The sequence below is a fragment of the Xyrauchen texanus genome, chromosome 21 (assembly GCF_025860055.1).
Source record: "Xyrauchen texanus isolate HMW12.3.18 chromosome 21, RBS_HiC_50CHRs, whole genome shotgun sequence".
In the NCBI taxonomy this organism is placed as follows: domain Eukaryota; kingdom Metazoa; phylum Chordata; class Actinopteri; order Cypriniformes; family Catostomidae; genus Xyrauchen; species Xyrauchen texanus.
In genome coordinates this window covers 21,416,080-21,443,999 of record NC_068296.1, presented here as the reverse complement: position 1 = coordinate 21,443,999, position 27,920 = coordinate 21,416,080, and the positions used below count along the sequence as shown (strand labels likewise).

The 27,920-nt window shown below is 41.7% G+C and overlaps 2 protein-coding genes across 4 annotated transcripts in view; one reads left to right on the top strand and one right to left on the bottom strand.

The window, feature by feature from the left end:
• The window catches only part of necab2 (N-terminal EF-hand calcium binding protein 2), a 133,041-nt gene extending 124,811 nt beyond the window's left edge, over window positions 1-8,230 (top strand). For all 3 annotated transcript variants that reach the window (XM_052151825.1, XM_052151824.1, XM_052151823.1), the window contains 3 exons: window positions 1,682-1,759; window positions 5,736-5,827; window positions 6,541-8,230. In XM_052151825.1, the coding sequence (XP_052007785.1) occupies window positions 1,682-1,759; window positions 5,736-5,827; window positions 6,541-6,569 (199 nt within the window). In that variant the 3' untranslated portion in view covers window positions 6,570-8,230. The remainder of the gene's footprint in view (window positions 1-1,681; window positions 1,760-5,735; window positions 5,828-6,540) is intronic.
• Window positions 8,231-9,950: 1,720 nt separating this feature from the next.
• slc38a8a (solute carrier family 38 member 8a) lies at window positions 9,951-25,948 on the bottom strand. The gene is made up of 10 exons (XM_052152907.1): window positions 25,760-25,948; window positions 24,925-25,123; window positions 24,581-24,737; window positions 20,616-20,720; window positions 13,770-13,827; window positions 13,064-13,178; window positions 11,670-11,817; window positions 11,217-11,416; window positions 10,146-10,197; window positions 9,951-10,053 (listed from the first exon to the last, which is right to left on the bottom strand). Exons 1-10 carry the CDS (start codon window positions 25,946-25,948, stop codon window positions 9,951-9,953), a joined length of 1,326 nt encoding a protein of 441 aa, XP_052008867.1.
• Window positions 25,949-27,920: the final 1,972 nt, after the last annotated feature.

The window sequence follows — 27,920 nt, the reverse complement described above, 5'->3', positions numbered from 1 at the left end:
AGCGTGAATATTTTTTGAGGACGTTGTTGAAAAGACCAACTTAGACTAGCAGAAATGTCTTTACTGTTTCAGGATGGTTAATGCTGGTTTGTTGCTGGTCTAACTGGTGGACCAGCATATCCATGCTGATCACCATCCCAAAATGCTGGTCAATATTAATAGTCTTTTTGGTGAAGCTGGTTAAGATAGTAAAAGGTAATTCAACCAAAAAAAAAATATTCTTATCTCATTATTTACTCACCCTCATACAATCCCAAATGTGTATGACATTCTTTTTTCTTCTGAACAAAAACAAAGTTGTTTAGAAAAATAATTCTGCTCTGTAGGTTTTTACAATGCAAGTGAATGGTAATAAGCTTTTGTAGCTCCAAAAATCACATAAAAGAAACCTAAAAGTAATCCATATGACTCCAGTGGTTAAATCCATATCTGCAGGAGTGATATGTTGGTGTGGGCAACAGTTTAAAATGTAAGTCATTTTTTACTCTAAATGTCCACTTTCACTCTCAGATGTAAAAGTGTAACTAAACAGGCATCACATGTGGCTTTCAGATGTAAAAGTGACTTTGATTTGATTCTCACCCACATCTATCATATCGCTTCTGACGGTATGGATTGAACCACTGGAGTCATATGGATTCATTTTTGCTGCCTTTTTATGGTTTTTGGACCTTCAAAGTTCTGGCCACCATTCACTTGCATTGTATGGACCTACAGAGCTGAAATTTTCTTCTTAAAATCTTCATATGTATTCTGCAGAAGAAAGAAAGTCATACAAATCTGGGATGGCATGAGGGTGAGTAAATGATGAGAGAATTTTCCTTTTTGGGTGAACTATCCTTTTAAGAAACCTGAACCAGCATCTAACTGAAATAGTCTTTTACTTCCTCACTACTTCATTGTCTCAAGAGTATGGCTTTTTTAACAATTGTCCAATGCTGTGCAAGTACTAAACAGCCATAAATATATTATGCAGGTTTGCTGTCCTAAATAAAGGTTTATGGAGATTATCAGAACTATATACAGTTTAAGCCTCTTTTTATTAATAAACCAAATGCAATATTGAGCTAATGCCAATCATTGCTGTTTAATTGCCTGTAGGGTTGCAGCTGTAGAAATATGTGAGGAGATACTGACATCAAGTGGAGGGTCGTATAGCAAAATTGATAATTAAGTTTCTGTTTACCTTTTCTGTAGGAAAGGCAAGGCAAGTGTATTTATATAGCACATTTCTTACACAATGACAATTCAAAGTGCTTTACACATACATTTTACGAAAATACAAGATACAAAAAATAAGAATAAAAAGTAATAAAATAAATGTGAAAATGTTTTTAATTATTAAAATGAATAATAAGAAAATAATATTTAATTGTTAACACCATCCATAACTGTTGTCAACCTTCCCTGATCAAACAGAGGATAACCAAAAATTGTTTACGCACACATTGAGATAAAGTTATATAAAAAAAATTAAAAGAATAAAGAAAGAAGTAATTGGCTCATTACCTTGTAAGCCGTCTTATCAAAGACATTCTCTCAGTGTTTTCTTTCTCCTCAGTGTTTGTTTGTACAAGGTTTAACAGTTTTCCATCAGCTTGCTGAATCCATTTATTCCAGCAAAACATGTGAAAATAAAAATGTTTATTGCTGTGTTTTTTCTTTTCTTCTTACTCTCCAGTGTGACTGCTGTACGGCTGCCTGACGGCCTTTCTTTTGTGGTGTATGAGTTTTGGGATGGTGAGGAGGAGTGGAAGAGGTAAAATATGACACTTTTTTGACTGGGTTTGAAGCCGTTTTTGTCATGTTCGGTAGGATCTTCCCTTTAAACTTATCAGGTGCCATGGGCAACTGAATTATATCTCTGTCTGCACTTGGTTTCCCTTCCATTCCGCTATACTGAAGCACACATGGTGCAGGGCCATATATACACTCACCTAAAGGATTATTAGGAACACCTGTTCAATTTCTCATTAATGCAATTATCTAATCAATCAATCACATGGCAGTTGCTTCAATGCATTTAGGGGTGTGGTCCTGGTCAAGACAATCTCCTGAACTCCAAACTGAATGTCAGAATGGGAAAGAAAGGTGATTCAAGCAATTTTGAGCGTGGCATGGTTGTTGGTGCCAGCCGGGCCGGTCTGAGTATTTCACAATCTGCTCAGTTACTGGGATTTTCACGCACAACCATTTCTAGGGTTTACAGAGAATGCTGTGAAAAGGGAAAAACATCCAGTATGCGGCAGTCCTGTGGGCGAAAATGCCTTGTTGATGCTAGAGGTCATAGGAGAATGGGCCGACTGATTCAAGCTGATAGAAGAGCAACTTTGCCTGAAATAACCACTCGTTACAACCGAGGTATGCAGCAAAGCATTTGTGAAGCCACAACACGCACAACCTTGAGGCGGATGGGCTACAACAGCAGAAGACCCCACCGGGTACCACTCATCTCCACTACAAATAGGAAAAAGAGGCTACAATTTGCAAGAGCTCACCAAAATTGGACAGTAGAAGACTGGAAAAATGTTGCCTGGTCTGATGAGTCTCGATTTCTGTTGAGACATTCAGATGGTAGAGTCAGAATTTGGTGTAAACAGAATGAGAACATGGATCCATCATGCCTTGTTACCACTGTGCAGGCTGGTGGTGGTGGTGTAATGGTGTGGGGGATGTTTTCTTGGCACACTTTAGGCCCCTTAGTGCCAATTGGGCATCGTTTAAATGCCACGGCCTACCTGAGCATTGTTTCTGACCATGTCCATCCCTTTATGGCCACCATGTACCCATCCTCTGATGGCTACTTCCAGCAGGATAATGCACCATGTCACAAAGCTCGAATCATTTCAAATTGGTTTCTTGAACATGACAATGAGTTCACTGTACTAAAATGGCCCCCACAGTCACCAGATCTCAACCCAGTAGAGCATCTTTGGGATGTGGTGGAACGGGAGCTTCGTGCCCTGGATGTGCATCCCACAAATCTCCATCAACTGCAAGATGCTATCCTGTCAATATGGGCCAACATTTCTAAAGAATGCTTTCAGCACCTTGTTGAATCAATGCCACGTAGAATTGAGGCAGTTCTGAAGGTGAAAGGGGGTCAAACACAGTATTAGTATGGTGTTCCTAATAATGCTTTAGGTGAGTGTATATATATATATATATATATATATATATATATATATATATATATGGCACTATATATATATCATTAAAACCACCTGCCTAATATCATGTAGGTCCCCCTCGTGCCACCAAAACAGCTCTGACCCATCGAGACATGGACTCTACAAGACCTCTGAAGATGTCCTTTGGTATCTAGAAGAAGTTAGCAGCAGATCCTTTAAGTCCTGTAAGTTGTGAGGTGGGGCCTTCATGGAATGGACTTGTTGGTCCAGCACATCCCATAGATGAGGCCAGGGCAACACCTTGAACTCTTTTTCATGTTCCTCAAATCATTTCTGAACAATTTTTGCAGTGTGGCAGGGTGCATTATTCTGCTGAAAGAGGCCACTGCCATTAGGGAATACCATTTCCATGAAGGGGTGTATGTGGTCTGCAACAATCTTTAGGTAGATGGTATGTGTCAAAGTAACATCCACATGCCAGGACCCAGGGTTTCCCAGCAGAACATTGCCCAGAGCATCACACTACCTCCGCCGACCTGCCTCCTTCCCATGGTGCATCCTAGTAAATGATGCACATGCACTCCACATGATCTAAAAGAAAACGTGATTCATCAGATCAGGTCAGCTTCTTCCATTGCTCCATGGTCCAGTTCTAACGTTCACATGCCCATTGTAGGCATTTTCGGTGGTGGATAGGGGTCAGCATGAGCACTCTGACCGGTCTGCTGCAATGCACTGTGTGTTCTGACACCTTTCTATTATGGCCAGCATTAAGTTTTTCAGTAATTTGTGCTACAGTAGCTCTTCTGTGGAATTGACCTTCGCTCCCCATGCACATCAAGGAGCCTTGGGTGCCTATGACTCTGTCACCGGTTTTCCTACCTTGGACCACTTTTGGTAGGTACTAACCACTGAATACCGTGAACACCCCACAAGACCTGCGGGTTTTGGAGATGCTCTGACCCAGTCATCTAGCCATCACAATTTGGCTAGTCAAAGTCGCTCAGATCCTTACACTTGCCCATTTTTCCTGCTTCCAACACATGCAATTCAAGAACTGACTGTTCACTTGCTGCCTAATATATCCCAGCCCTTGACAGGTGCCATTGTAACAAGATAATAAAAGTTATTCACTTCACCTGTCAGCGGTTTTAATTTTGTGGCTGATCAGTGTGTGTGTGTGTGTGTGTGTGTGTGTGTGTGTGTGTGTGTATATGTATATATATATATATATATATATATATATATATATATACTGTATATGTATGCTTAAGCCCCTGGGTCCGGTTGCATAAACATAGCCATTAACTTAAGATTGTGTCTAACAATTAGTTTGACTAGCTTAATACACCATAGAAAGCCTGTTGCATAAAACAACCTCACAGTTGTCTTCGTAAGACAGTCAAATTTGCATTGCATTTTTGGAAAAATAAGACACTGAACAGCTTTAAAAAAAAAAGATGGCCGACAGTGGACGCTCAGTTTTCATTCGCTGAAAATATTTGATTATTAGAGGACTACAGTGCTTCAAAATGTCTTCTAATGAACACATTTTGTGATTTTAACCCAAATAATAAAAAACATATGACATTTTGTTACCATCGTGAAGTCAAAGTCTTCTACAAAGTTTCAAATGAAGCCCCCACTGGCACAGCTGACAGTTATTTTCCATGGCAACATGGAATGTAAACAAAAGTTAGCCTAGGGGTATGCTGTCTTACATTTTGGTCTTTACTTAGACTGATCTAAGTTTTTATGAAACTGACTGAAAAAATGTGTGGGTCTGGTCGGGGAATTCCTCCGCTGAATTTGCAGACCAGAGGGTTAAGGAGGAAGAACATCCAGGGAGCGCGAGTTTAGTGGACTCTCCTGGGCGAAAGAGCGCACCTCACCTCAGTGCACAGAGCACAGTTCCTGCAACACGTCGGGTTCACAGTCAACGCCACCCCTTTAAATTCTATGGCCAGTTCATGAAGAATTTATCTGATGTTGATAATGGTTTTAGAAAGTAAGTAGTAATAAGTAATGCAACTACTTTTCAGACAGAGTAATTAGTACAGTAATCTAAATACATTGTAGATGTAATTAGTAGTTAGTAATTAATTACTTTTAAGAGTAACTTACCCAACACTGCATCTGACAAGAACCATAAAGGAAAAAAGAACACAAAACTACCATAAAAGTCACCCATATCACACTCACACACAATGTTTATCTTCTGAAGCCATACAATTGAAGTCTTTATTTAATGATAATCAACTCCACTGAGGCTCGCATCTAGCCTATATCCAGTTTCAAATATATCATGTCAACACCATTGATGCCAAACACAAACATTTTTGAAAATGGATACAAACTAGATTCAGGAGAAAAAGTAACAGCTTATTGTTTTGGAAAAAACAATAAGAACATGAGGGTGACAAAATAATCACAGAATTTGCATTATTGGGTGAACTATTCCTTTAAGTTTTACCATTTTGAGCACAATGAAGAACACAATTTTTTCTGCATTTACTATGTGTTAAACATGCTGATAGCTTCTGAAGACACTGGAGTTCTGGAAAACTTGTATTCTTAATCTAACCTTCCCTGCTTCTCTCTCAGGCACCATCAGACGGCAGCCTGCAAGGCCTTCCAGCATGTGAAAGTGGATACTCTTAGCCAGCCAGAGGCTGTGTCCGCTGTCGCCGTGCCTGGTGTGTTCCAGCAGTGCCTGCCGAAGGGGCTGCTATGGGCATTGGAACAAAACCAGCCTTTGATGTTACTTTAGTTTTGCCATGTATCGTCTTGGGAGGGGTTGTTGTGCTTACATTTCACAGCTATTGTTTGTGCTTACCTGCGCTGCAGAATTACTCTAATTCCCAGCTTGTCTATCCTCTGACAGTTTTAGCATTAATACACCAAACAGAAAAAAATTCTGTCATAATTTACTCCCTGAAATCATTTACCCTCATTTTGTTCCAAACCCATATGACTTTCTTTTGCGCAACCCCAGAAGGAGCTGCAAGGCAGAGTGTTAGCATCAGTCTCCATTCACTTTCATAGTATGGTGAAGTGTGAAAAAGATGCAATGAAAGTGAATGTGTACTGAGGCTAACGCTCTGCCTAACATCTCCTTTTATGTTCTCCGGAAGAGAGAAATTCATAGAAAGCATGAGGGTGAGTAAATTATGTCAAAATGTAAATTTTCAGCTGAACTGTCCTTTTAAGAGGTTTTGTAGTCCACTGTATACTGAAAACACTCTCTGGTTTATTTCAGCACTATTTCAAGGGGAGGATGCTGTACAATATACAAGCAGTCTAATGATTGTACATGGTCATAAACATAAATTATAAAGACAGGCATGCATTAAATATTTATTGCTGTTTATCGCTTTAATAATGATGCAGACTCTCTCTCTCTTCCTAGCCGCCTGGTGCAGCCTGAACAGAGAATGAGAATCAAGCCAGTCTGCGGGTGGAACGGTCCCGCCTTATGCCTGAAGACCTTCGCCTTTCCTCTTCCTCCACTGTCCCCTTTCTATCCCTCTGTCACAATCTCTGCTTTCTTAACTCTCTCCTTTTCTCTCTGCACTTTCCCCACTCTGTCACCCTCTCTTTTATAATTACTTGTTTACTCAGTAATCATTTGATATTGAGCCAAAACTACAGTGTCAGCTGCAGAGAATGTTGAAAATAGTAACAATTCCCTTATGAACAACTCCACCGCTGTAATATACAGACATTAAAGGGATAGTTCACCCGAAAATATAATTCTGTCATTTAATGACCCTCATGCTGTTCCAAACCAGTATAACTTTCTTCCTTGGAACACAATTATGTTAGGCGAAATGTTAGCCTCAGTTTCAATTGCAAGTGAATGGTAAATGTATCATTTTTGGGTAAACTATCCCTTTGAAACTGAACCTGCTTGATGCATTATATCCAACATCAGGAAAATCACAAAGCATGTGCATTTAAAATATCAACTTACATAGACAGTCTCTTCTAAGTAAATGAGGCCGATTAATATTTCATCTCTGTTTGAGTTTAAATGAGCATCCACTGCTTTGCAAACAGTTCCCAGTTGGTACAACTTCTGAGAAGACAAAACTGTGCAGTGAAGTATTTATACAGCTGTCAGAGGATAATAGCATTTCATACTTGTTATAGGCTGGTGTTATAGGTACCTTCTGAACATGTGTATTGCACTGAGACATGTAGAGATATTGGTAATATTTTTTTGCTGAACAGCATGGAACATACTGCCAATCAAAGGGCCTACATTCACAACACACATCAAAAAAAGATCTGGACCAAAAGCACAATGTACTTGGATTATTATAGAGGAAATGTTTATATAAATTAAATGTGCTTATAGACTGTAGAGAACATCCTGAGTAATGAGCATTAGGAGAACAGAATTTTCTTGAAAATGTGATCTACAAATGCTGATAGACAATATATGAATGTAAGAGTGGCATTGACTGTGTAATTCTCATCTAATTTTGTTCATCATAAAAGAATATTTGGCTCCAGATAATCTCAGGACAAATAATATTAACCTCTCATAGAATAGAATATTTTGATCAAAGTAGATCATACTTCAAACAGCTCACATTTGTTGATCAGCAAATCTAAGGCTGATTTATGTGTGCAAATTGACTGAAATGTCTGGTTGGCTCAATATAGAAACAGTTCAATAGCAGGAGAAACAAAAACAGCCCAAACTGCAACATTCCTTTCTGTTTGCTTTCCCACCAATCCTGCCATCTGTTTGATTTGTTTATCCTTCAAAGTGAGTGCATGTTACAAATGAATGTCCAGTAAATTATTTGCCGTAGAATTTAGCTATGCGACTTTAAATGAATTTTGTGCATTTCTTATTTTTTTTTATATTACTCCAGTAACGGAACAAAAATAAATGATATATATGAGATGAACAAAAGTTAAAATATGAGCAGTCACTTTTAATGGCATTGTTTGATGAAATACTACTTCTTATTCCCATGTATGTTTCCGTAATCTGGCTTTCTCTCTTATACGTGAGTGTAGAGATTTATTGCAGGGATGCAAAGTATTATATTTGTCTTAAATTTGTTACAATTCTAGATTATGTAGAGTGCTGATATTCAATAAAGTACTTGAAAAAATTGGCACAGGATTTTTTTTTTTTTTTTTACATTGCAACAGTTTCTTGATTCAACTGAACAAAAACACACTTTAAACTGAAAACATTATTTTACAATATAGTAGTAGTTATAGTCATAAGGGATAGTTTACATACAAGTGGAAATTCTGTCATCATGTGCTAATTAACTTTGACTTTCTTTCTCACGTAGGACACAGGAGATGTTAGGTACAATGATAGCCTCAGTCACCTTTCACATTTATTGCATCTTTTTCCATACATTGACAGTGAATTGACAGTTTAATTATAAAATGGTTCCCATGAAATCTGAAGAACTGTTCATATATAAACACACAAGTCTAATTTTACATAATATATTTTTTTACTTTATTTTCTCAAACTGTTGAACCATGTTGAATTTACTACTACTTCCAAAACTGTTGCTACTTTTGAGGAATATATCAGCATGGCTATCAACCACTCTGCTACAGTTAATGTTTAAGGACATACATGATACACATAGTTTCATTACTAAACAAATATTACTAAAATTAAGGCCAGTAAAATTGCTGAACACCCAAAAAGACTAGATATAAATAATACAGATTACATAAAACATTTGTCTGAGGTATTTCGTATAAAATGTTATTATTATTAATACATTTGTGCTTATCTTAGGTAAATATTAGGGATGCACCAATGTATTGGCTGCCGATATTTATCTGCCAATTATTAAGCAAACTTTTAAATCTGCATATCTGTAAAACGGTATTAACGGTGAAGAATGAAAAAAACGATGGTTGATTTATAATTAATTAGTAACACACTTTGTAAAAGCTCTGTAGAAGGGTTGGCACCCCTAAGAACATGTAATAAGGTTGGCACTCCTGTAATAGGGTTGGCATTCCTGTAGAAGGGTTGGCACTCCTAGGAACATGTCATATTTCATTTTTATTCTTTCTCGTTCTAATACAGAAAAATAAAAATGGACGTGGAAGTGCCATTTACTTATAGGCTACATGATGAGGGACACCATCCACAATGCTTTGAAACCAGCACACTTTGACTTCTGAGATATTGTATGACATCTATTAATGCTGCATGATTAATTGAATTAAGATTGAAATCACAATATGGCTTTGCACAATTACTAAACCTTAAAAGGCTGCATTCTAAATGTCTTAGAAGTACAAAATAACCTTTCTTTCATATCATCATGTTATCATATTTGGTTTTTATTTATCTTTTTATTTTGTATTTATCTTTCACTGTGGTGCTCTTTAAAAGTTTGGCCTGTCATATATTCAACAGATCCAATCCATTTTCGATGGAAATTATTTATGTTAAAACAGTAAAAAACTTTTGTACCTTTTTTGTAAAATTTTTAAGCATTCCTTATTTAAACAGTGATCTGATGACAAAATAAGGTATGTTGCAAAATATCGTAAACGTTATCGGCCTGTAATGTTTTGTAAAAATCGGTGTTGGGCAAAAAAGTACATATCAGTGCATCCCTAGTAAATATAATTCTGTTTAAGGAATTACTCCTACATGAATGTTAAACTCAGTATTTTGTAATTTTGGAGCAATGTTTAAAATTATGCCCAAAATCATACAGTTAAAAGACCTTGTGTTAAATTGTAGCTGATATTAAAACTTTTCAGACAAAAGCTGACAAAATACATTTAAGGGAAAATTGCAAAAGATATTTAGATCTCACTTAAGAGTTGCATGATTGCAATTGAAGTGCTCTGCCCAAAGACAAAGGTACCACAGAAAAGTGAGATCATACCCCATACAATCAGAAGATATCTGGAAAAAAAAGAATAAAACACATGATGATTAAATATGTCATGGGATAAGTATTGAGTTGGGATAAATATTCTCCATCCCACTTCTCTCACCTCAGTATAGGAGAAATTGCCTCTGACTGCACAGAAAATATCAGGCAAAGCCCTTCAAAAAAAGATATACATAATAGAATATAAAAAATATAAATGTACAAAACATCATTCTAGCTTAGCACATAAGATGTCTAACAGAAGTTAAAGAATGTTCCAGGTTCAAAACAAGTTAATCTCAATCGACAGCATTTGTGGCATAATATGTATCACCACAAAAATTGATTTCAACTCGTTCCTCCTTTTCTTTAAAAAAAAGCAAAAATTATGGTTCCAGTGAGGCACTTGTAATGGAAGTGAATGGGGGACAATTTTTTAACGTTAAAATACACAGTTTCGAAAGTATAGCCCAAAGATATAAAGGACATACATGTCATGTAAACAAAAAATATTTTAGTCTGATAAATTCACTTACTAACCTTTTCTGTGTAAAGCTATAGCCAATTTTACAACTTCTTTTTACAGCTAAAATGAAACACAAGTTTAACAGAAGAAATACTGCAAGTGTTTTTTTTTATAAAATTATTAGCTTCGCATTTCATTCACTTTCATTGACCCAATTCAATTCCATTGTAAGTGCCTCAATGTAACCTCAATTTTTTAATTTTTTAATTTTTAAAGAAAAGTATGGATGAGGTAATCAACATTGTGCTACAAATTCTGTCAATTGAGCTTAACTTGTATTGAACCAGGAATATTCCTTTTAAGTACTTTCACATTACATTTAGATGCTCAGACATGAAGTGTTGTGGGAATATAGGCCTCCCTGGTTTTTAAAGGGCCGTTTACACATTATGTGTGTTTTGCGTCCATCTGCACTATTTTGTAATTGTATTTCCATGTAAACATGTGCAAGACAGATTTCTTTGATCATTGTGATGCTTCTCTCACCACTGTCAGTGTCCCATGCAATGAGCACAACATTTTTAATTAGCAAATTAAAATAACTTTTGAAATGTGTCTCGAGAAACCTGCATCCTGTTACATTTGTTCTGTTTTGTTTAACACAAGAATGTGTTGTGTTATATGCAATTCAATACAGTAAAGGGCCATAAACTAGACAGGTAGATTTACCTGGAAATATAAAGATGAAGAAAGCACTGACTCCCCCTACAACACTGATCACTTTGCTGATGTCTGGAACAAAGACTGCAATGAGAAGGGTGATTGAGACCCAGGCTGTGGTCAGGGCAACACGGGTACGGCACTCGTAGGAATCAGTCACAGCAGTGTGTTTGCGTCTGCGCCTCAGCAATGGATCCTGAATCACAGATCTACATACACACATACCTACAGTAAATGGCAATACCGCACAGCCATCCAACCACGTTAAAATGACTTCAGCCAATGTCTTTGGGCAAATTAATTACTATGAGCTTACATGGAGTGGCAAAATGTAGTGTAGGCTTACTGATCACACCTACAGAAATGTGTGCCTTCACCCACCAATAATAAGTGTCATCTTGGTTGTGACAACAGATTTATTTGTCCTTCTGCTAACCATAAGACTCTGTTTTATCGGCATACCTTCCAAGTAGGACAATGATGGGAAAGATAGTAATGATTGAAATCCCAAAGAGCAGCCTGGCAACAATCATGGTTAAATCACCCCCACTGTATGACATCAGAATATCAGGAGCAACGTTCTTCCCAAATGTCAGGTACCCATAGACTCCTACAAAACAGGTGAAATATGGATTCATTTGGTGATCAACAGGCTATGCTTTTTACTGAAATAATGAATCATTACATCCCCCTTTAAATAACCAACAACTATTAATAATGGTCCTCCCAATATACTGGACACTTAAGTAAATCTTACAAATTATTGAATTAGATCAAATTAAAGCTGTCTGAATGAACACGTAAATCTTTCTTGATCGTGATTTACGCATATACCATTAATACAGCATAAACACCCGGAGTCATTACACTGACACACCCTTCACAACACACACACAACAGCACTTCCCTGTCAGTGAAGGGAAAAAGACCTCTTAGTACTATCTGATGTACAAAACAAGCCCAGATGGGACTTGAGAAAATCTAATATTTTTCAACCTGTAACTATCACCAAAATGCAAAATGAGACATTTTTGCCTGCAAGTGCTTTTCATGTGGAGTTCAAAGCGACGCTCAATGCTGGCGCTGACGCCCTGACACGAATGACGAACGCAGCTTTATTGCTGTAGGAATGCGTATAGCTACAGTTTACCAGTAGATTAATATTGTGGAGGATGAGAGTTTATGAATATGCAATTTATGTGGGGATTAGTTCTTTAGATTAGTCAACCTCCCATTTAGACTTTGGGAAACATTTAATATTACTTGAATTGCTGCTATTTTAGTACATTTCTGTGTTTATACTGTGAAAGACTTTGTTTGGAAAATGTTAATTAAGCATTATATTGCTACATATTGTTTTGTTTTCTTCCTGAAATGGAAATAAATGCATTTTGACAGGACAATAAGCATATGTGGTGTTAAATTTCCATATTTTCAAAATATGCGATTAATCGTGATATACTACAAAAATTATGTGATTAATCGAGAATAAAACATTTAATCGACTGACAGCACTATCTAAAATATCAAACCAATGGGAATTTAATTTGAAAGAAACATAGCACAGACACACTTTTCAAGACAAAAATTCATAAAATTAAGTTTGGTAGATTTAAATTTATGTGATAATAGATATAAATGAAGATGATTAAAATGCAATAAAAATGTATGTGATAAACACCTGTGGTTACTGTAGTATTAGACTACTAGAGTAGTATTATATGCTGTACTAAAGGTTTAAATGCTAGTATATTTGCACGCTTGTAGTCAATTTCTAATGTTATATATTTGAGAATTTCATATGCAGTTAATGAGAAGCAAGTTTTAATAATATGTTGACCATGAACAAAACCGACCAGTGAGAGAGTAGATGATGAGGCAGATGAACATGGACACCACAGAGATGAAGACCCAGTGGGACAGCTTCCTGTTCTCCATACTACTATAGACAGCAATGCAGGCCTCATGGCACTGAAACAGTAAATACAGAGTTTGAAGTATCAGCTCAAACACAGTTGTGTTCAATAATCAGATCTCCAACACATTTACACAAAGGGCTCAAAAGGCTTTTCCTGTAATGAAGAAAAACTAAAACACCTTCAGCACTAGCTCATTTCTCACCAATTCCCTTCTTGCACAGCTCTTTTCAAATCTCCCTTTTCCTCACCTCTCTATTCCTGCCTTGTGATCAATCAGCCACAGGCAATGGACACTGAATAATCCTGCACTTGTCTGCAGTGCCACCACACAGAACTTTTATTACATTTTTGACAATTCCCCTGTATTACCGTGGTTACAGGAGAACTAACAAATAAAACTCATCACAAAGCTGCATCATTTTTCATTCTTTGCACCTGACCTGACCTAAAATATTAAAGTGGGAGCAAAAAGCTACTTGGCTCCCCATCTTTTGTGGACTGAAGACTGATTGGCTGTCTATGGAGTGATGATATTCAATGAAAGAATTTCAATGCTATTTTTCTCAAAGGGGAATGCTAGAAAAAAGCTAGAAAACATGTTATCCCACAAACTAGCCAATCGGAGGTCCCTGAGCGCACTCACCTGAAAGCCAAAGCAGATAGTTGGAACAACGTTGAACATCGAAGTCCATGAGCTTGCTCTAAAAAAATATATTATTAGTAGTAGTAGTAATATTATTATTAAACAGAGGTGGCTTCATGCAAAAAGTGGTAATAGAGCTTTTCAGTCATGACGTCAATTTGTAAGCCAACCAGGGAGGTTAAGATGCCATGGGTTCCCAGAAGAATCTGAATGGGTTTTTAGAATACGGTAAAATATTAGAGTAAAATAAGGTCTGTGGTTAACATTACTTGAAGACAATTTCATCAGTACTGTTTTTTACATCAGTAATGTCCTGACTATACTTTGTGATCAATTGAATGTCACTTTGGTGATTTAAAATACCAATTTCCTTCCAAAACAGCAAAATATGTACATTATTCCAAACTTGTGGCCCCATTATAAGTGCCAGGTCTCTAAAGATCCAAATATGTATGTTTGGTGAAATTCCCATGAATTTAAGGTTTAAAAAAACACTGCGGCTTCTATTTGCATCTGACTTTTGCGTCATTTATGTAATGGGGGGAAATGCTTGAAAATCTCTTCATGTATTATTGTTAACCACATATCTTATTTTACTCATGAATCAAAACGAATCGGTTACCTACGTAACCTCGGTTCTCTCTAGATGAGGGAACGAGTATTGCGTAAGTTAGCTTACGGGAAAGATTAATCTTTTCTGAGATATTGAAGCCAAAAAATTATCCTTAATTTTGTATCCATTGTCAACGCAGTGCAGCAGCTGCATACCTTGAGCGGGCTAGCTAGCGAGCTCATTGGTTGCTCTGCGGCAACTGCTGCAGCCTATAGACAAACTTGAGTGAACTCGCGTCCAATGACAGGCGCCCGCGCCGTCACTGTATCAAAGCCCGCCAGAATGGGCGTGGCTAGAGTGCATATAAGCATAAGTTCGTAGGCTGGAACCCTGGTTTTCATTGAATGTAGCGAAAATCGCTCGTGGCGCGAGCACGGCCGGCTACGCAATACTCGTTCCCTCATCTAGAGAGAACCGAGGTTACGTAGGTAACCGATTCGTTCTCTTACGAGAGGTTCTCTCGTATTGCGTAAGCTAACTTACGCTACGGGAACCCATTGTCAACGCCGTGCGCGCCAAGCATCCACTGCATGAGCCCCGGGGGTGGGGGGACCCGGGGGAGCCCTTGTGAGTGGGGGAATAATATTTGGCTGGCAAGAGTGCGGGCCAGTGTGTGTGTAATACATAAGCACATAGTGGGAAGGGAAAGACAGAGCGCCGGTGCCGGTCTGTGTGGAATGTGTCCCGTCAGTGCAGCTCACCAGGGGAGCTGTAGCGTATTAAACCGCTAGTAGTTTTGCCTTCAGGGCGAGCACTTCCAGATTGTAAAATCTGACAAAGGTGGAGGGGGAAGCCCAGCCCGCTGCCACACATATGTCATGAATGGAAATCCCGCTGGACCATGCCCATGAGGAGGCCATGCCTCTAGTGGAGTGAGCCCTAATGCCTAACGGGCATGGTAGGTCTTTTGACGCGTACGCGGCAGCAATAGCGTCCACTATCCATCTAGACAGTGTCTGTTTCGAGGCGGCGAAACCTTTGGTGCGCCCTCCGAAAGAAACGAAAAGCTGCTCAGAGCGTCTGAAAGAGGCGGAGCGCGCAGTATACAATCTCAGTGCTCTGACTGGGCAAAGGAGATTGGCGTCGCGTTGACTATCGGATGCTGGCAGCGCCGATAGGGAAATGATTTGTGCTCTGAAAGGAGTACCGATCACCTTGGGGACATAGCCGTGTCTAGGCTTTAAAATGACATTGGAGTCACTTGGTCCAAACTCAAGACACGCAGCGCTGACAGACAGCGCGTGAAGGTCTCCCACACGTTTAACTGATGACAGGGCAGTTAGAAAAACGGTTTTGAGTGAAAGGTATTTCAAATCCACGGATTGAAGCGGTTCGAAAGGGGGCTTTCATAGCTCGAGAACTACGGAAAGATCCCAGATAGGAACCGATGGGGGGCGCGGGGGGTTCATCCTTCTAGCTCCCCTGAGGAAGCGGATGATCAGCTCATTTTTTCCCAGTGACTGGCCGTGCAGGGGTTCAGCGAACGCCACGACGGCCGCCACGTACACTTTGAGCGTGGATGGGGATCTGCCCTTATCCAGCAGCTCTTGTAAAAACACGAGCAGCGACGACACCCTACATGTCCGTGGGTCCAGGTCTCTGTCGGTGCACCATTTTGAAAACACAGACCATTTGGATGCATAGAGTCTTCTCGTGGAAGGGGCTCTAGTGTGTATGATAGTGTTTATTACTCCTTCTGGCAAAGCGACGGGTAGTCGTTGATCACCCACGCGTGCAGTGCCCAGCGCTCTGGGTGGGGATGCCAGATCGTGCCGCGAGCTTGAGAGAGGAGATCTGCTCTCACTGGAATGGGCCACGGGGCTGTCAGTGACAGCTGCGTAAGCTCCGGGAACCATGTCTGATTCTCCCAGCGCGGGGCTATGAGGAGCACCGAGTGACGTGTTTCCCTGATCCTCTGCATTACCTGTGGCAATAGCGAGACGGGAGGGAAGGCGTAAAGCGGGCGGTTGGGCCAGTCCTGGGCCAGCGGCGTCCTCGCTTCGAGAAAAATACTGGGCAGTGAGAGTTCTCTTCTGACGCAAAGAGGTCTATCTCTGCTCTGCCGAATATGCTCCATAACTTCTGGACTGTTTGAGCGTGCAGGGACCATTCCCCTGGGGAAATATTGTCTCTGGACAGTCTGTCTGGGCCGTCGTTCAGGTGGCCTGACACGTCGCGTCACCCTCAGCGAGCGCAGGTGGCACTGGGACCAACTCAGTATGCGTTTTGTCAGATGGAAGAGGTTCCTGGATCTGACACCGCCCTGACGGTTTAGATAGGATACCACAGATCTGTTGTCCGAACGGACCAGGACGTGGTGACCCTGAATGACCGGGAGGAAGCGCACGGCGGCGTACTCGACCGCTATCATTTCCAGACAATTTATGTGAAGGAGCTTTTCCTGAACTGACCACAGGCCAAAAACCGGAGAGCCCTCGCAGACCGCGCCCCAACCCGTGTTGGACGCGTCTGTCGAGATGACTTTTCAGCGAGATACAGCACCCATCGTCACTCCCCGCTGATACCATTCGGCCACTGCCCAGGGCTGCAGAGCTGAGATACAGGTCTGAGTCACTCTGATCGGCTGGCGGCCCGTGGCCCAAGCCCGGCGAGACGCGCGGGTGTTTAGCCAATGCTGAAACGGGCGCATGCACAGTAAACCCAGCTGAAGTACTGCTGCGGCTGAGGCCAAATTTTTTCAGAGGCGTGAGGCTGTTCATCTGAAAGGACGCGGCTAGTCGCTGAACACGGCGCACGCGCTGTGTAGATAAGCGAGCCGTCATCGCCATGGAGTCTAGTTCTATTCCAAGGAGGGAAACTGCCTGACTGGGCTGTAGTGAGCTCTTGGTCCAATTGACTGCAAGACCCAAACTGTTCAGATGACTGAGGAGAACTGTCCTGTGAGACAGAAGCTCCGTATGTGACAGTGCCAAAATCAGCCAATCGTCCAAATAGTTCAGAATTCGCAAGCCCTGACTCCGCAGGGGTGCGAGCGCCGCATCCATGCACTTCGTGAAAGTACGGGGTGCTAAAGACAGGCCGAACGGAAGGACGGTGTATTGATAAACCTGGCCGTCGAAGGCGAATCTCAAGAATGGCCTGTGACAGGGATTTATCTGAATCTGAAAGTAGGCATCTTTCAGATCGAGAGAAATAAACCAGTCCCCCTGGCGCACATGCGTGAGGAGTTTCCTGATTGTAAGCATTTTGAGCGGTCTTTTGCGAGCACCTTGTTCAAAACCCTGAGATCTAATATTGGTCTGAGGACGCCGTCTTTCTTGGGGACAAGAAAATAACGGCTGTAAAACCCTGACTCGCTCAGAGAAGGTGGCACTCTCTCTATGGCCCTTTTGCACAGAAGGTTTGCTATTTCTGAACGAAGCATGCAGGCTGCTTCCGTGTTAACAGTAGTTTCGAGCAGCGCTCTGAAGCGGGGAGGGCGGCGATCGAACTGTAGCAAATAGCCGTTTTATTGTGCTTAACACCCATTTGGATATCCCTGGGATAGCTTTCCACGCTTTGAAGCGTAACGCTAGAGGGTGAATGGCCAAGTCGCCCTGATTGCCGCACACAGCGAGCTGAACAGAATGTGTGAGCGCGTTTACTGTGCTTATGCATGACTGCTCGTAGACAGCAGGGACAGGCTGTTCTGTGAGTGACTTCCCGATAGAGGTGAATGGGGAAAGAGTCACATCTGTGAAGTGATGCGCGAGCATAGTCACGGGCATGGGACTTACATACAGAGAGGTGTTTGCTGGCCGTGTGACAGAGCGGGCAGAGAAGGGGCGCGCGCACGGATTCGTGGGAACGTTTATTGACTCTAACACTCGAGCTGGCTGTGCCCGCTTTATGTGAGTGGGCTCTGATAGGGACACGGGAAGTGTAATGCTTGTGTGTAGGGGTGAACACTGGATTGTGGGCACATTTTCTACACATAAGGCATGTTTGCTTTTTACAAGATTTCTTTGGGTCGCCGTGAAAACGGCATTTGAGTGCAGGCAAGCGGGCAGTATCACCGGCTTGTTGGCTGCTGAATCCACCACTGCAGTAGCCTGAGAGAAGGGGACTGACGGGGGCGAAGCTTTGACGGTGGTCCGGCCGCGGCGGGACTGAGCCGTCGTTTCCTCAACAAAGCTAGGAGGACTTCAGTTGCTCAGGTTTCAGCGCAATCTTAGGCCGAGGCCCGCGGGGGGCGGCGGTCTGTGGCGGCTGTCTGAGCGCGTTCTAGGGCGGCTGCCCTGTCGACGCTGAGAAGTCTGGCTTTGCTGAGCTGGGCGCTGTGAAGAGGCTCGTGCAGGAGGCTGGTTACGTGGGCGGCCTGCAGAGGAGCTAGCGCGACGAGGCAGAAAGAGATTCATGGCTTGGGTGGCTTTCTGGACTTCCGAGAAACGGTCAACAATGCCACTCACCGCGGAACCGAAGAGACCGGACGGAGAGAGCGGCGCATTGAGGAACGTGGAGCGTTCAGCTTCTCCCATGTCGGCTAGCGTTAGCCATAGGTGTCTCTCGGTCACAGTCAGCGCGGCCATGCACTTCCCTAGGGCTTGAGCTGCAGCTTTGGTGGCGCGAAGGGCGAGATCCGTCGCGCTCTTTAGATCTGAAACAGCCTCTGGGTGCCTGCCTTTCTCATCCCACTCTCGAAGAAGGTCCGCTTGGAGGATCTGTAAAACAGCCATGGAATGCAGAGCAGATGCGGCTTGGCCGGCGGCGGCATAGGCGCGGCCAACACAGGCGGAAGTAGTTCTGCAGGCCTTAGACGGGAGCACTGGCTTAGACCGCCATCTCACGGAGGGCGGGCAAAGGTGTGCTGCTACCGAATCCTCGACCGGGGGGATGGAAGAGTAGCCCCTCTCGGTGGCGCCGTCCACCGAAGCGAGAGAGGTGGAGACATGGGATCGGTTCCTGGCCGAGAGAGGCGCGTTCCACGATTTAGAGAGCTCGGCGTGGAGTTCCGGCAGGAAGGGAGCGGCCCGGGCCTCAGGCACCGCGCGGCGACGGCTCTGAAGAAAGCAGCCGTCGAGTCTGTTGGGAGCCTGCTCAGGGCGGTGACCATTCGAGCCCGAGGCGGTCGACGGCCTGTGTGAGGAGGCGCGTTATTTCTCGCAGCAGCCCTTATCCTCCGCCTCGTCATCCGAGATGGCAACAGTGCGGCCGCTCGGCGGCAACTGCGCGTCCCGGGGGGGAGGGGAGGGTGAAAGCGAGGCTCGAGGGAGAGGCTCCGGCGAGGTAGTCGCTTCTAACACCGGTTCCGGCAGCCTTTGGGAGCGGCGCTACTTTCTGCGCGGCGAAACGAAAGGCGGCGCGGCGGCTTCGGTTTTGAGTGCTTCGAGTCGAGCCCGCAGGGTCGACATCGGAAGCTCCTCGCAGAGGTCGCATCAGCCGTCAGCGAGGGCGAGCTCTGCATGTTCCAGTCCCAGGCAGAGAGCGCAGATGAGGTGGCGGTCTCCGGCGCTGAGAGGGGCGCGGCATGAGGCGCAGGTGGTGCGAGGCATCTTTAAAAAGACGCTCGTTCTTTTTGTGAAGTTTGCTGAGGAACTAGCTTGCTCTAAAAAGGATACGTCGCCGGATGGCGTAGCTCGCAGGATGGCTGAAGGTGGCGAAGATGGCCGGCTTCTTCGAGCGCTGTCCAAGCTTGCTAGATGCCCCTCGAACGGCGACGCGGCTTCTGCAGTTCAGAGATGCGAAGAGCTTTGCTGAATAGATGAAAATCAGGGTTCCAGCCTACGAACTTACGCTTATATGCACTCTAGCCACGCCCATTCTGGCGGGCTTTGATACAGTGACGGCGCGGGCGCCTGTCATTGGACGCGAGTTCACTCAAGTTCGTCTATAGGCTGCAGCAGTTGCCGCAGAGCAACCAATGAGCTCGCTAGCTAGCCCGCTCAAGGTATGCAGCTGCTGCACTGCGTTGACAATGGATACAAAATTAAGGATAATTTTTTGGCTTCAATATCTCAGAAAAGATGAATCTTTCCCGTAAGCTAGCTTACGCAATACGAGAGAACCTCTCGTAAGAGAAACCACTATTCTAAAACCCATTGGAAAATTCTGAGAGATCTCTTGGATGTAAAATGCTAATTCTCAATCAGGTTAAGGACTTCAACCTGAACAATTGATAATGATGATACTTTTTTGCACTGAAGGGAAAAACATAAGCATTCTAAGATGATGATGCTGAAAATGCTATGATCCTTCATTCAATTTTCCACAAAATTGCAAAGCTCCATACTTACCCATTGCTGTACAGAGGCAAAAGATTGATCTCATGGACTGGCCTCATGTGGTATTTGACAGTGATGGCTACAGTGAGGTAAGTAGCAGCAAGAGTTCCAAGAACACTGCACAAAAATAAATATGAAAGACTATTAGTGACATATTAATGCATTACAAGAATTATCTTCATTGTAGGTGGAGAATAGAAATTCTAAACCTATTCAAATTTCATGCTATGTCATGGCAATTGACCATAAAATCCTAATGAAAAACAGACAATTCTATAACAGCAACAAACACACACTACAGCCGTGGCCAAAAGTATTGGCAGTGACATACATTTTGTGATTTGCAAAGTTTGCTGCTTCAGTATTTGTAGATAATTTTTTCACATGTTTCTATGGTGTACTGGAAAACAATGATAATCGTTTCATACGTTTTAAAGGATTTTATTGGCAAAAACATTCAATATATGCAGAGAGTCAATATTTAGTGTTGACCCTTATTCTTCATAACCTCTGCAATTCACTCTGGCATGCTGGATATCAGCTTCTGGGCCAAATCCTGACTGATGGCGATTCATTCTTGCCTTATTAGTGCTCGGAGTTGATCACAATTTGTGGGCTTCTGCTTGTCCACTCGTCTTTTGAGGATTGACCCCAGGTTCTCTATGGAATTAAGATTTGGGGAGTTGCCTGGCCACGGATCCAAAATTTCAATGTAATAATCTCAGAGCCACTTCATTATCACTCTTGCCTTGTGACATGGTGCTCCATCATGCTGGAAAATGCACAGATCATCACCAAATTGCTCCTGAATCAATGGGAGAAGTTGCTCTTCAGGAAGTTTTGATACCATTCTTTATTCATAGTGAGAGAGCCCACTCCCTTGGATGAAAAGGAACCTCACACATGGATGGTCTCAGGATGCTTCACTGTTGGCACGACACAGGACTCATGGTAGCATTCACCTTTTCTTCTCCTGACTATCAATTTTCCAGATGTCTCAAACAGTTGGAAGGGGGCTTCATCAGAGCAAATATCTTTGCACCAGTATTCTGCTGTCCAATCCTTGAACTTCCTGCAGAATTTCAGTCTGTCCTTGATGTTTTTCTTGGAGAGAAGTGGCTTCTTTGCTGCGCTTCTTGACACCAGGCCATTGTCCAAAAGTCTTCGCCTCACTGTGCGTGCAGATGCACTCATACCAACCTGCTGCCAATATTGAGCAAGCTATGCACTGGTGGTGGCACGATTCCGTAACTGACTCCTCAGGAGGGGACGGTCCTGGCGCTTGCTGGACACTTACTGAAGCCTTCTTCACTGCAGTTGAACCTCTCTCCTTGAAGTTCTTGATGATCCGGTAAATGGTTCTTTCAGATGCATTATTCGTACGTACGTTAGGACTCATACGTTCGAATGCTGTTCATTTGAATCTGCTCAGCATTCAACACAATCATTCCCCAGCACCTGATTGGAAAGCTGAACCTGCTGGGCCTGGACACCTCCCTCTGCAACTGGATCCTGGACTTCCTGACTGGGAGACCTCAGTCAGTCCGGATCGGGAACAGCATCTCCACCACCACCACACTGAGCACTGGGGCCCCCCTGGGCTGTGTGCTCAGTCCACTGCTGTTCACTCTGCTGACTCACGACTGTGCAGCAATGCACAGCTCGAATCACATCATCAAGTTCGCCGATGACACGACCGTGGTGGGTCTCATCAGCAAGAACGACGAGTCAGCATACAGAGAGGAGGTGCAGCGGCTGACGAACTGGTGTAGAGCCAACAACCTGTCCCTGAATGTCGACAAAACAAAAGAGATGGTTGTTGACTTTAGGAGAGCACAAGGTGAACACACTCCGCTGAACATCGACGGCTCCTCTGTGGAGATCGTCAAAAGCACCAAATTCCTTGGTGTTCACTTGGCGGAGAGCCTCACCTGGTCCCTCAACACCAGCTCTATCACCAAGAAAGCCCAGCAGCGTCTCTACTTTCTTCGAAGGCTGAGGAAAGCACATCTCCCAACCCCCATCATCACTACATTCTATAGAGGGACTATTGAGAGCATCCTGAGCAGCTGCATCACTGCCTGGTTTGGGACTTGCACCGTTTCGGACCGCAAAGCCCTGCAGAGGATAGTGAGGACAGCTGAGAAGATCATTGGGGTCTCTCTTCCCTCCATCAAAGACATTTACAAAAAACACTGTATCCGCAAAGCAACCAGCATTGTGGACGACCCCACACACCCCTCACACAAACTCTTTACCCTCCTCCCATCTGGCAAGAGGTACCAAAGCATTCGGGCCATCGCGGCCAGACTGTGTAACAGCTTCTTCCCCCAAGCCATCAGACTCCTCAATACTCAGAGACTGGTTTGACACACACGTGTCCTGAGTTGCACTTTAATTACTGTCACTTTATAACTGTCTGCTACCTCAATAACTGCTATGTGCATAGAACACTATCTCATAGTATGTTATGTTTACATTTTTAGAAACTGTCATCTTTTTGCACTACTGAGTACTGGTCGGCGCTGCACTGTCTATTGTCCTGTTCATTGTCAGAAATTTGTTGTACTGTCCTGTACTTTTTGCACATGTTTGCACGTGCACTTTATATAGGTATATGTAGGTTTTTTTTTATATAGGTATTTTATTTCGTTGTGTTGTCTCATGTGGTCCTGTGTTGGTCCTTTGTTGTTTTTATGTAGCACCATGGTCCTGGAGGAACGTTGTCTCGTTTTGCTGTGTACTGTACTAACTGTATATGGTTAAAACGACAATAAAAACCACTTGACTTGACTTGATTATTCTTTGCAGCAATTTCCTTGCATGTGAGGCCATTTTGATGCAAAGTGATGATGGCTGCACGTCTTTCTTTAGAGGTAACCATTGCTAACAAGAACACGATGATTGGAAGCACTTCTTCCCTCCTTTTATAGCAATCAGTCTGCTCTTATAATCCAATCAGAATGATAGTGATTTCACCTGACTAGTACTCGTTTGCACGTTCCCAGGTGCTGCTGATATGATTAGTGAAATTATATTAGCTGGTCATTTTGTGCCAGGGACAAAAAAACAGTGAAATTTGTTTTTTTGTGATAAAGTTCATTTTTTTGACCAATGAAGCTTTTTGCAATTATTTAAAATGCATCTGATCACTCTGCACTATAATCTAGAAACAATGTGAATCAACACCACAACAACTGAAGCAAAAAACTTTAAAAATTTATGTCACTGCCAATACTTTTGGCCATAGCTGTACATCACTGGAGCTGGCAGGCTAAGCATAAAATCCTCAGTAAAACTAAAGGCAATGAAAACAAACAGACTCAAGGACCTTCATATGACTGTATCTGCATGTTACTGAACTAAACATTGCAAGACCTCCGAAACACTGACTACCACTAAAAGCCTGTCATTCATCGATAAAATTGGCTAAAATACCATCAGCAACATAAAAAATTTTCAACAATATATTGCCCTATAAGACCACTATTGTCTCATCAATGCTTTACTCATTTGCCACAATTATGTAATGCATTATTATTATTTAAATTATAGTTATAATGTATATTATATTTATAATTATTGAAATATATTCATTTAATTACTACATATTATTGTTATTTGTGGGGCTCTCTTTGCAAATATTTATATATGAGATTATTTGCAATTAATTCGATTAATTAATCAGCATGATATGTAATTAATTAGATTAGATTATAATTTGAATCCATTGACAGTCCTATATATATATATATATATATATATATATATATATATATATATATATATATATATATATATATATATATTATTTATTTATTATTATTTATCTTTTATTATTTATTATGTTTTTCCACGACTGTATAAACCCTGAATCAACGTCCTTTTCCAACCTTTTTGTCATTTGTGCTGCATTTTCTAAACAATATATATATATATAAAAAAAAGGAACTGCTTGAGAAAACATATTTTCTCACCTAGTATATTTCTGTATGCTGATCTCCTTAGGGACAGAGAGAGGGAAAATGAAGAAGAGACACAGTAGAAACAGAGCAAATCTCTGGTCTGTGTACCAGTGGTAGGGCATCTCTGATTCTGGTGAGCCTGTGATTAACTCATACATGGAGAGACACACTGGGAGAAATGTATGGAGATGGATCAGTATGAGGCTGGTCCGATACTACTTTAAAATAATAATGTAATATTATTTTAGAGTATATAATATTATTATGTAATTAGTAAAAAAAGAAAAGTGTGGTGGGGGGAGGGGTCATTTAAAAGCCACCCCAGGAAAAAGACACAAAGACTTTATGTTGCTCACATTTCTGAAGCTGGTCAGCCACTATGACGAGGAAAGCAACAGATATGATGAAGAGATTGAAGACATATACAATCTCACAGAGCTTGCCTATGGCAGGACCGCACACATCTCTGACAACTGCCTGATATGTGTTTTGTCCACTGATTGAAGACGAATAGCCCAGGATGACCAGTCCACTGATCAGAAAGACAAGAGAAATCTGCAGAACAGAGAAATATAGTAATAATACTGTCAATTCAGGTAAAGTGGGAACTTTAAAGGGATAGTTCACCAAAAAATTAAAGGTTTGTCATCATTCATTCACACTTTAGTTGTGCCAGTGATATACTTTGTTTCAGTATGTATGTCTCAGTCAACATTCACTTTCATTGCTTCTTCCATACAATGTAAATGAGTCTTTTATTCTGCCTAACATCTCCTTTTGTTTTGCAGGTCAAAGTCAGGTTTGGAACAACATGAGGGTGAGTAAATTAGACAGAATATTCATTATTACGTGAATTATCCCTTAAGCTTAATTAACTATTACTATTTGTAGATTCCATTATAAATGTAATTATTTGGATCATATTTTAAAACTAACTCCAATGACAAATTATCAGAAAGTGTCTTCACCTGTATTCATCCTGTATCATATCAGTGTCAAAAACAAGCAATAGCAACAGAAAACGCAATTTTAATTGAAACATTACAGAGGTATGAGTTGTTCAACACTGATACATAATAATGCAATAATGCATAATAAAGATCAATAAATACACACAACATTGATTAAACCAAGTATTTCACGTCAATCAGACAACCAGTGTTTCACTGTAACAACTTCACAGTTACTTGCCATTTCCACAGTGATAGCAGAATGAATTCCTCCAGCTTTCTCAAACGCCCAGGGGAAGATGAGAAGACCTGCGCCCAGTGCGCTTTTGAGCATGATAAATACTGCCCCCAAAGAGCCTAATTTTGCTCCATTTGTGTCCAGCGAGGGCTTTGTCAAAAAGCTGATACTCTCTATAGCCAGCTCTTCCATGCTTGACTGTTTGTGGATCACTCTTGAGACCGTTGGGTGTTCAAACTTCTGCTCAGGTAAAAGCGGGGTGGGGGTTTGGTGTTCATAGATATAATTGGCTGTGTTTCAAACCACTCAAACGCATGATGCGCTTAAACTTTCACACATACTTCGCGAACCCGAATTTAAAGGAATAGGTCACCCAAAAATTATAATTATCTCATAATTTACTCACCCTTAAGATGGCTCTACACTAGCAGACTCAAAACTCAAAACGTCTCGTTTTGGCCGAGGGTGTCACATAGCCTACTGTATGCAGACTGTTTTGCTGAGATCTCACTCTCTTCAGTCAGAGGTATGACAGACACACTTGCACATTGATTAAAAATGGTGGAGGGGTGACACACACATATCGCTTCACTGCAGCTATCAAAATAACGAGTAAAATTGCAATTGCAATAGAGTGATTTGGGGTGTTTTCAGACATGTGGCTTGCTTGATTAAGAAGACTTGGATTAAAACACTAGAGTCCTATGGATGACCTTTATGCTGCCTTTATGACCTTTTTGGAGCTCGAAAATTTGGCCACCATTCACTTGCATTATATGGATAAACAAATATCATATGGCCAATAAAATATCTTCATTTGTGTTTCATTTTTGGGTGAACTATTTACTGAATTGCATTGTTTTCAAAGATATTCAAAATGCATAATACATTCATAATAATACATTATTTTTGTCTGTTTGTTTTATTTATCTTTTACATTTCTTTGCTATTTTAGACTGTCACTAAAGGTGCACACATAATTTTTTCACATTAAATGTTTACTTCTGAAGAAATTAATAGTAATTTTGAATCATATGTCCAAAATCAAGACTGCACACATGGCTTGATTGTTGGTGCCAGACAGGCTGGTTTGAGTATTTCTGTACCTGCTGATCTCCTGGGATTTTCATTCACATCAGTCTCTAGATTTTAGTTAGAATGGTGCCAGAAACAAAAAACATCCAGAGCGCGTCAGTTCTATGGATTGAAATGGCTTGTTGATGCGAGAGTTCAAAGGAGAATGGCCAGACTGGTTTGACCATAGTGTTCCTAATAAAGTCCTCGGTGAGTGTATAATCTACTACGTATTTTAGTGCAATTCAATTCACTCCCAACGAATTTATTTTATCATTGTGTTGAAATTTCATTTTATACTTTTTGTGAAAAACAGCCAGACCACCATGTCCAATGGGTGATGTCTATTAAGATCAAAAGCCAACTGTTGACACAAACAAGTGTGAAGTAATTTGGCATTAAGTCATGTGCTGGATATCCCACATTTACTAGCATGCGTTCCAGGGGTGGGGGCACGGCAGTGGATCTAATGGTGGAGCCTGGTGCTATAGGCTCAATGTCACTCCCCTGGACATCAGAGCCTAAAGCTGGTTTTCTGTTTTAGGCTGGTCCAATGGCAAAGACAATAATAAGCATGGCTGGGAACCCTCTAGATATGGGGAACAAGTGGAACATGTGACCTTCTTTATGACAAGATTTGGAAAATCCATTTAAGCACAGATAAATGGTCAGGGTTAGTTCCCATGTTCTTCACGTCATTAACCTCTATCGAGGTTCGCCATCTGAAAGGAACTGGTGACATTTTCACAGGCTATTCTTCCCATTAAAAATGGATCAGGACTGAGATTTAGAGAGACTGCCCAGCCCCTATCACCTCTAATGGAATTAGTAAATTTCACACCGGCTTGAGGCAAAAGTATGGGCGACTACAAGACTGCTTATCAAACAGTATTGATCGGATACAGAAAGGGGAGGAAGAGTATTTCTTTTGTCCATCTTCACCAGCATTCAGTTACGGGGGGGGGGGGGCATGATTGTGTGTGCGTGGTCATCTGCAGAATGGATTTGTTATAGCCCTTTCCCTTCTAAGCTTTAACAATTACTTCCATCGCAAGTGTTCAGGCTTATTGAAAAGATTGCCCCAGGAATT